Source organism: Balaenoptera musculus, chromosome 8 (genome assembly GCF_009873245.2).
Source record: "Balaenoptera musculus isolate JJ_BM4_2016_0621 chromosome 8, mBalMus1.pri.v3, whole genome shotgun sequence".
Classification (NCBI taxonomy): Eukaryota; Metazoa; Chordata; class Mammalia; order Artiodactyla; family Balaenopteridae; genus Balaenoptera; species Balaenoptera musculus.
The window spans coordinates 4712587-4722797 of record NC_045792.1 but is presented as its reverse complement, the minus strand read 5'-3'; the positions used below and the strand labels follow the sequence as shown (position 1 = coordinate 4722797).

At 48.5% G+C, this 10211-nt stretch overlaps 1 protein-coding gene across 1 annotated transcript in view; it reads left to right on the top strand.

Moving 5' to 3' along the window:
- The first annotated feature begins 4455 nt into the window (after nt 1-4455).
- The window catches only part of BARX2 (BARX homeobox 2), a 70770-nt gene continuing 65014 nt past the window's right edge, over nt 4456-10211 (top strand). The window contains exon 1 of the mRNA XM_036862213.1: nt 4456-4896. Coding sequence (XP_036718108.1) covers nt 4710-4896 — 187 coding nt within the window. The 5' untranslated portion in view covers nt 4456-4709. The remainder of the gene's footprint in view (nt 4897-10211) is intronic.

Genomic DNA, 10211 nt, shown 5'->3' with positions numbered 1-10211 from the left:
CATAACTGTTAGGTGCTTTGTCGATACAGCCATCGTCTTTTTTTTTTTTTTTTTTAGTAAACTTTTGCTCCAGAAAGATGTTTTGAGAAAGAAAGACCTATTCAGACATTTCCAAGCCCATTTGTCAAGTGGATTACATTTGTACCCTCTCTTAAAAAGATGCTTTACAGTGTATGAGAGCAGTTTTTGTAAATTAATATCATCATTAAAAATAAGCTGGCTTTCTTCTCCTCCTTCAGCTTCTCGTTGTGCAAGTCTGCGGTGCTGGGCTCCGCACGCAGCAGTTTTGGCATGGCCCTGGGGCCCAGGGGAATATTAACTTACAAGGCTTTCCCTATTTTGCTTTTACATGTCTGAAACCATTTCAAACCTTAGCAACTGAAATACAAGTTATTAAACACACTTTACTGGAGTGTAAGGAGGGCTTCTGCTCCACTCCCCCCACTTGGAGAAAAGATGATTGCGAATGAGTTCATGTATTTGGAAGACCTGTGCCCCGGCCGCTTCTGACATCTACCTCGACACAAAGCCCAGGATTATAAAAGGATAGTTACACAAAAAATGAAGCTGAGCTCATTTACCTAGGGTTAGATCCTAGATGCAATTTAAATGCCATCCTAGGATTTTTAAATACCATTTTGCTTTATTAAATTTCATGTGTTCTAGTTGAATGGAGACACTGGCTGTCAGCTGAAATGGGAAAGAGCGATTCTTTGGTTTCTAGTTGTCAGACCCTTTTAACTTTGCACAGGTGTCTTTACCCCCTTCCTTCTGGCTGGGCTCTATCCCCAGGAATCAGGCGCCGGATGGGGGAGGGGAGCTGATCTCCTGAAGCCTCCTGGGGATGTGCATTTTTATCCCCTTCCATGCCTGCCTGAGCAAGCATGGCTGGGTACAGACAGGTCTGTTCCTCTCCATGTGTGTTCCTCCCAGTAGAGGGGCAGACACTGCCAGGGTATAGTCACAGGAGGCTGGGAAGTGTCTGTGGGTCTCCAGCAGCTGGAAAAGGTTTGAGGCTCTTTGGCAGATGTTTGCTGTTCCAGCCACTTCATTAATGTTGGAAACTAAACCCCTGACTATTCCTGACCAAAACCCCACTTCATGATTGACAGCTGGGGTGTGCTTCCTCCCACGAAAGCCCTTTACAGTCTGAGATCAGGAGAGAGGGAGTGAAAAGAGAGAGATGAGTGCAAAATGGGAATTGGGCTAGATGCCGTTGCTGAAAAACCAAAAATATAAAGGAAAGAGAGGCTCATTTAAGGAGAAAGACAAATGTAGTACAACTAGTGAAGATCTGAAGTCCTACCATGTGCTTGGGTCTTACACACATTATATAATTATCCCAGCTTTCATGCATTAATTTATTCATGACATGTACTGAGAACCTACTATGTGCCAGTGCTATGCTGGTATTGGTGATACAAGACGAATTGTCCAGTGGGTGAAAGAAATATGCAGAAGGCAATAATATAGTAAAGGAACCTCTAAGATAGAGGTAGGAACAGCAAGGACAGCCTTGGGGAGTGTGGGATCTTTCCCAAAGGAGGTGACATTTGAGATGGGCCTTGAATTAGTTTTCCAGGCAGCGAAGGAGGGAGGGGATGGGGTGCCGTGGGCATTCCCACTGAAGGGAAGAGTTGTGTAGTCATGGATCATGAAAGGCTAACCTTGTGAAGTAGGTATTATGATTATCATTTACAAATGAAAAAACTGAGGCTCAGCTTTGATTATAAGCGACACAAAGCTGAAGGCTCCAGACTCCCGAGATCTGGAATCTCTCTTTCCAATACCTGGGGACTTGTGCTCTCAGACCCCCTATGAGATTTCTTGCCTCTGTGGTAGAAAATCGAAAAGATGGAAAATCCAATAAGCTATTATTTAATTTATTCTTTAGCTATTTAAAGAGCTGCAGATTTCCAATCAAAGGACCAGTTGCGGGAGAGTGTGAGCGAATGTTGTGCCGGTGGTCAAGTGGACGCGGGGAGGAGAGCGGGCTGGAGGGCGCGGCGGGCGGAGGCAAGGCCGGTTGCCGCCGGGCCGGGCGGCTGGGGCTTCGGCGCGGTCTCCGCCCGCGAGCCACCCGCAGCCGTCCGGGTGGCAGCGCCGCGACGCAGGGGCGCAGGGGCACAGGAGCGCGGCTCCAGATCCGGGTCTGAAGAGAGGGAAGGAAGAGAGGAGCAAGGAAAGGAAGAGAGGAAAGAAAAGAAAAGAGAGACCAGGATGGAAGATGCGGAGGAGAGATGGGGGAATTCGATCCAGCAGAGGAGGCCCAAAGTGCTGGGAACAGTGGGGAAGGGGAAATGGACGGAAGCGGAAGAAAGGGGCCAGTGGCGGCGGAAGGGCCGGGAAGAGCCGGCGAGGCTAGAGGACGGGACAAGAGGTGGAGGAAAAGACTGGGCCCGAAGAGTAACGGGGCGCGCGCGTGCCGTGAGGGCCCGACAGACGGCCCGAAGGGCTAACGCTCGGTCCCTCCCCAGGGTCACCGGGTGCGATGCAGAGGCCCGGGGGTCTGGCCCACGCCGCGCCCTCCAATCCCACCAAACACGCAGTTTCTCGGCGCTGCCGACAGCTCTGCACTTTCCAGCGGGACATATAACTCCCCACCCAACAATGTCCTCGGTGCGAACGCCGCGCCCCTGGGACGGTCCCCCGCTCGTGGCGCAGCGGGTCCTTGCTCCGCCGGCGTCCAGGAGGACCCCTCGGTCGCAGCGCCGAGCGGCGCCGCCCGGGCTGAGCTGGGAGCGTTCTCGGCCCCGCGCGGGGCAGCGGACAGGCCTTGGGACCGGCCACCACAGCCGCGGATGCGCCGGGCCCAGCGCGGCGACATCCGGACTCTGCGGCGGGACGCGCGCCGCCACCGGGACACCCGGCCGCAGCTCTCGCGGGCCCTCGAGCCGCCGTTCCGGGAGAAGAACGAGCTTAAGGAGATGTCATGAGAATAAATGAAAAGCGCTCTAAATGGAGAGGAGGAGGGGAGGGGAGCCGGGGCGCACGCGAACACCTCGGGAATGAAGGTCCTCAAAGGCGCGTTGCGGGCCATGTCTAATGCAAGGCTCTGATTCGGTTTATTACTACTTTCTCTCAGTGCCTAATTATTGGTTCTCCAGGCTTTCCCCTTCCCTCTGAATTGAACCACTGGCCCAGGCGCGCGCGTCCGCTTGCTTCCGCGGCGACTCGGGCTGCAGGGCGAGCAGCTCTGCAGCGAGCCCGCCGTCACCCGGGGCCGCGAGATGTCACCAGCCCCAAACTCGGTCTCGGAGAAGGCCATCCGCGTCTGTAATTCTCAGTCTCCTTACCGTGCGTTTCCCTTCCGGCCCCGTGCAAACTAACTCCCAGGCATAATTGCGCGAAACCGGCAGCACCGGCAGTTTCTGCCGAGCGCGGGCGAGGGGGCAGGACGCGGGCAGCGGGACGGTCCGGGTGCCGAGGCTGGGTGGGGTCCCCTCGCCCCTCGCCCAACAATTCCAACTGAAAACAAAAGTTCGTTCAGATGCTGATTGGAACAGACTCGGAAGTTAGGCGCCCAGGAGGCAGAAGACAAACCACCTAATCAACGCGTGTCTTCGCGGCTCCCCCAACCCTACGCGTCGCCAGGGACCCGGGGGACGAAAGCCGTGGTGCCTGAGTATCCGGCACCAGGAGCCACGACCGGGCTGACTCGCCGCACCCGGCAGTCCCGCTGCGCTGGCCCTTCTGGAGACGAAACAAGGTTTATAAACAGAGCTCAAGAATAAAAAAGGAACACGTGCTTTTGATTACTTTTTTTTTTTTTAACAGTTTACTGTTACTGTTTATTTTTAACAGTTTACTATTGGGATAACGGACAGGGTAAAGGTCATTGATGGTTTGGGATCTACGTGGAACGGTCAAGTTCGCGATCGCGGCGTACAGTCCGGGTGCCGGAACGCGCGGGCTGGGAGCCGGCTGCGAGCGTAGGGGACGCTAAGGGCGGGCGCCGTCCTCGGGAAACGGCGCGCGGAAGTCCACGTGGGGAGGCAGGAAGGCACCCGGCTCCTCGGGGGCGCCGGTTCTGGGGCCCGCAGTCTCGGGAGCCTCGGCGAAGTCTCGACTTCTTTCTACTAACCGACCAGGACGTGCCCGCCCGCCGGGTGCCGGCGATGGGAGCGCGGCTGGGAGCGCGGCATGCCCGGCGCGAGGGTGGCGCGCGGGGCTCGGCGTGGGCAGCGGCCCCCGGAGGCCTAGCCCGTTGGCGGGGGCGGCGCGCGCTCCCCGCACCGCGCGCACACACAGGCGCGCACACTGCACACACACACCTGGAGCTCGTCCCAGGAGGGGGGCGGGGAGGAGAGCCGGAGCGAGTGTCTTAAAATAGGCACGCAGACGAGCGCGAGACGCTGAGAGGCTGGAGAAGGCGATCAAGAGCGGCGGGCACGAGGCGCGCAGGTCCGCGCCGGGTGTCACAGGCGGGCTGGGCGGGGTGGGCGCCGAGCGGCCGGCCCTCCGCGCGGCTCCGCACCAGGCCCTGCGGGAAGCGCGCGCTGATTGACAGCTGCACTGTCCCCAAAAGGCTCGGCGAAGATGCTGATCCGCGGGTGGGTCTAGACGCGCAGCCCGCGCGCCCGGTGCCGGCTCCCCTCCGCGCACCTCCCGAGCCCCGCCGCCTCCCGGCCGCCGAGGAGCCGGCCGGAAGCTCCCGCCGGCGCGCCAGCCCCGCGGCCCCGGGCGGCGGGCGCTCGCCCGGGCTCACCATGCACTGCCACGCAGAGCTGAGGCTGAGCTCGCCCGGCCAGCTCAAAGCAGCCAGGAGGCGCTACAAGACTTTCATGATCGACGAGATCCTCTCCAAGGAGACCTGCGACTACTTTGAGAAACTTTCCCTCTACTCCATGTGCCCGTCGCTGGTCGTGCGACCCAAGCCCCTGCATTCCTGTACCGGTAAGACGGCCCGCGGGAGCGCAGTGGGGTGCGGCCGCTTTCGTGCCGGGGTCGGGCGCTTGACCACCTCTGTCCTCCCACCCAAGGGCGAGAGGAAGGGGCCCGGGAATTGTGGGCCCCTGCAAGAGGACTAGACTTGTCCGAGGCGAGCATTGCCGAGGCCTCTGCAACCTGGAAGGGGCCCGGCAAGGTGTCAATGGCAAGGTTAGAAAGGCAGTCGAGGCAGCGCGCCCCCGAGAGCCGGCCGCCCCGCAGCGCCTGGGATCTGCTGGCAGGAGAACCTTCCTCCTTCCCAGCGCTGCTGTGGTTTTCAGGAAGAAAGTTCAAACCCTTGACCTGGTTCAGCACTTAAATCATTGTCTCAGAAAGTGGCGTTGCGTCTCACCTTGAGTTAACTCGTCCAACCTCCTCCTGTCTCCACTGGGAATTTTACAAGTAAGTCAGTATCCTGAGGTTCCCCGCAAAATCCTGAATCCGCTGAACTTTACTTAAAAGTATCTCCCTCTGGGGAAGTAGTTCTGGAATGTGTCGCGTTGTGGAGCCAGCTGAGGAGGTCAACCCTGTGAGTTTTAAGTGACTAAAAAACAATGATCACAATAAAAACATTCCTCAAATCTGGTTTGCTTTCTCCACAAGAACAAGACCCATAGTAAAAATAAAGAACACTTAATAAATATAATTTAAAAGCATAGGTTTATGTAGAAAATAAATCCAAAGTTACTTCTAAAAAACTTGCATTAAGAGAAGCTCCAAGTTTCATAGTGCCCTGGCATTATAAGGATTTAGGCTCTCCAGACATGGGTATAGCAAAAAAAAAAAAAAAAAATTGAAGCAATTTTTATCAAAAAAGTTATTGACTCTGCTTTCAACTGCAGGTAAAAATTTAGTATTTCCAAACCGAAAGACCCTTTGAGGGTATATTTGTTGCATTGGTGGCATGAAATAAATGAATTTAATTGTACTTACATTGAAAAAGTAAAGTGAAGAGATAGCAGTGGTTTTGAAAGATATTTTTGGAACGTTCAGGCCAAGAGCTGCTAGTACACTGTGCTTGGAATACTGCATTTTCTGTTGTTTCCATTGATAGGCTCTCTAGGACAATCAGTAAATATGTGTGTAAATACATACAGTAAAGTTCTTTTACAACCAAGTTGTTCCTACATGTATTTGGTAATAAAATGAGTATTATATTCAATTACTCCTTTGTAAAATAAATTTTGTCTGTAAGGTGGAATTAGGCCTGGTAGCCCAGAACAAGACTTGTAATACTGCATTTTAAAAGCCAAGAAATATACGAAACAAGATATGAAGAAAAAATTTTAAAAACAAGATAGATATGGTTGATGTTTTTACATTTGTATGTCTGCCATGCGTTAAACCTGGGATGAGTTGTCTACATAGATCTTGGAGCGGGGAAGTAGGCTGATTCTTGTTTTGAGTGTAAATAATCATTTGCCATGAGAACTCAAATCCCTTAAAGGAAAAAGAGAGGATCCGTCTTAATCGTAAATCTCTTGCACCCTGAAAAGACATTGCATACCTGGAGGTCCCTAGGACAAAGCAGAACAGCTTCTCCTAAGCACCTAAGCATAGCCTGATGCCTGCAAACTTTTTAGTGACTTCGTGCCATGCATTGACTTGAAGGCAGCTTTTCCTGGCTTTTAGCAGTCACAGAATTGGATCATAGAAGAAATCATGCGAGAAAAAGAGTAGTAAATAGCCTCCAAAAACAATGATCCAGTCATCAGTCGAGGTTGAGTAAGTTTTGTGTTTTATTGAACCTTGTGTGGGACATAAATCAGAGGAAAATACAGTGATTCACATGTACTTTTGTGAGTGTTAAAAGTGAATCGCACATATTTCACGAACTAAAAGTTTTGCTCAGTCTTGTGCTTTTGAAGTTCTTTGATGGTTTGTGGGAGAGGGTGGTTGTTGGCACTGGCGTTCTTGCCCTATTGTTCCCGTGCTTGATTTCTTTAGGTTGTTCTTTTGAAAATGTGTTGTGATTTTGCTCTAGTTGAGATTTAAAATATAGAAACTGGGATTTGCCAGTGGAATTAAACCCATAAAAACTGGCTACAATAGTCCATCCTTTCAGATCATAAGCTTTCAGTGGGTTTACGATTACAGTTAAAGCCTTACATGTATTAGATCATGGGAATACCATAAGCGACTTCTCAAAGGTTTTGCAAATACCATGCTTTCAAAGCATTTTTGTTGGTTTTAACAGTTATGTTCAGGATCACAAATCTTAAATTGGATGAACTTAATCTTTTTTTTATTAATTAAAAAAACAGCAATAAGTTGCTGGCATTCATAATGAAACTATATATATATATGTATTTTTTTTTTTCTGGATAGAGATAAATATTTAGCACTTTTGGTGGAACCAATGCATAAAATGTTCAAATCAAGTGAAAGGCATAAATTGGAATTAAAGTTACTGAACTATCTTATCCTTTGGTTTGCTCTTTTAAGATTTATATAACTAACAGAAGTGACCTTTGTCAGCTAAAATAATGAAAACTAAGATAATAAAGTGACCACTCTGTACAGTAAGTACATGAAATTGTGGTGGAAAAAAAGCTACAGCGTTTAAAAAGCCTCTGCATAATTAAGCAAACCAAGTCGTTCAGATTTAGCAAAATCCTAATGTCAGTTTATGATCCTGATCTCCTCGGGCAGAAGAGCATGTATATTCAAGTAAGCTGAGAAATGGAAACATTTCTCATCTGGTAGATAATCACTTGACAGTAACTTATTATTAGACACCCTAACCTTGATGGACTACTCACCTTCAAAAACAATTGTTTGTTTGAACAGGCCCTTTCTTATTAAAATATAGTAATTTTAGTTTTAGGAAGCAATCTCCAGATTGACTTAAGTTTCCTAATAGATCTCCTGCATCACATAATAGATATTGAGTAAAGGAATCCTTCTCTTAAAGCCAAACTAAAGGAACATTTGTCATTAAATTTAAAATAAAATTAAAAAACCAAGCCCAAAGAGAGCCTCCATTTGAAAAAAAAAGTTTGTTATTCAGACCGTTGAGAAGGTATGGAACATGTTTAGAATGAATTTAGTTTATGACATGTTGTTCTTATTTTAAAATCTGGTAACAGTAATCCTCACTCAGAATGGAACTGTATTGCCATTTAGAAGCCAGTGATTATCTCTCATAAACATTAGAACGTTGACAGTGATTGAAGGCCAAAAATGACTTGCAGTTTATGATATCATAAATATTGTTTAACTCTCAGGTGCATTGTTTTATTTTTCTGGTTGTGATTAATGTTTCTTGGTGGAAGAGTCCCTTGAACTGGCTTCTCAGGACGGAATAGATTGCAGAGGTAGCGGCACGGTTCCTTTCGAGGGATCTCTCTTTCAGTTTGATCTTTAGAAATAGGCAGAGTTTCTAAATTTGAGGGCTGTTTGGAAAAAATGAGTAACTTGCTTCACAAAAACAGGGATGTAACAATTTACCCTAAGAGTTTTCATAAGAGGATACTGAGAAACCTAAGTACTGTGCATAATTACTTATAACTTATTATAATTATTGATACTTATAACCTAGAATTACCCTAGGACTTGTACACGCACATTTGGGGGGAGGTGAATATGGGTATTTGTACATTTTACAACCCATGGCCCCTGCATGACTTTTAGTGATTTCACTAAAACCTATAGTTTAATTCTTTTTCTCTTCTCTGGCAGAAGGGTTCTGTAGGCTCTCTCCGTGACCTCCAGCGGCCAGTCTACAGAGCTGATTGGGAGGAATCCCAGTGACCACAGACCAACCTTCCCAAGCATAACATACTTTTTTTTTTTTGCGAAGTGCTAGGGTCACATCAGGGCTTAAACGTAGTTTCAGCCCGCACTGTACACCGCTGTCTTTCATATTAGGATACTCAGAAATCAGGAAGATTTTTCCAACTCCATTACACACCCGGGATAAAGCTGTGCAGTCATACCCAAGGGACAGTTAACCAGCCAATTAAAAGGGGCATGTGGGGAAGGGTGTTTATCTTAGGAGGGGGCTTTGAGAACGTTTTATTCTTTGGTAGGTCCAAGAGAAACAAGTTCTTTGGGGTGGTGTCCTTGGGCTCATTTTCAGCACAAAGATTGGGTGTCGTCCTGGTGAAAAATGAAATGAGGTGTGGACCTGTGTGATGGGGGTCAGGGAGTCAGGCTGCCACTTCATGAGTTGGCTCCAGTGATTCCCCCAATCCTAGCTCAGTCTTTCAGTTGGAGACCAAAACCTGTAGTATCTTGGGAACCTGGATCCTGGGCACTGGAACGTTGGTAGAGAAATGTAAACTGGGGGTCTGGAAAATGATCTTTATTAGCAAGCGTTTGTATTTCTGCCAGAGGCAAATATGCTTTTATTAGCAATCACTCATCACTGCCTCTCCTGTTCCCACTCTAAGGGAAAATAAATTGAAGGAAGCACAGGATAGAGGACTCATCCAAGGTCAGCTGAGCTCTTTTGGGATCCTCAGCTGTTGTCTCCTTACTCCTTAAATTTTATGACACCTTTGTTAAATAGAGAGACTGAGGGATTCCTTAGGGGTCAGTTTTAACGAGTGAATAGTTTATTAGCAATTTATTTGCTGGTTCTCATTTTTCTAATAGCAAATGGGAAAATGATTAGAAATTTAGCAAGTTAAAATGCCTTTCCAAAGGTCTATAATCTTCAGTATCATTTAATTCAATAATTTAATTCAACAAATATTTACACTTGCTTGATGACGTCACTGCCATTATTATTTTTTTTTAATTTATTTAAATTATTTTTTATTTTTGGCTGCGTTGGGTCTTCGTTGCTGCGCGGGCTTTCTCTAGTTGTGGTGAGCGGGGGCTACTCTTCGTTGCGGTGCACGGGCTTCTCATTGCGGTGGCTTCTCTTGTTGCAGAGCACAGGCTCTAGGCACGTGGGCTTCAGTAGTTGTGGCACGTGGGCTCAGTAGTTGTGGCTCGTGGGCTCTACAGCGCAGGCTCAGTAATTGTGGCACACGGGCTTAGTTGCTCCGCGGCATGTGGGATCTTTCCGGACCAGGGCTTAAACCCGTGTCCCCTGCATTGGCAGGCGGATTCTTAACCACTGCGCCACCAGGGAAGTCCACTGCCATTATTTTTAAGTTTAGTCTAAGTCTTGGCTAACAGTTGGGATATTTTAAATCTTTCTCTGAAGCACCTGTAGAGCCACTGCCAAGCTCTTTTTTGTGGTCCTCTAGAGTCTATGTGGGCACTTTGGAATTGTGAAACATTATGATAATTTAATCCGTTTGCTTACCGTCTGGAATTTTCTCTTTGAA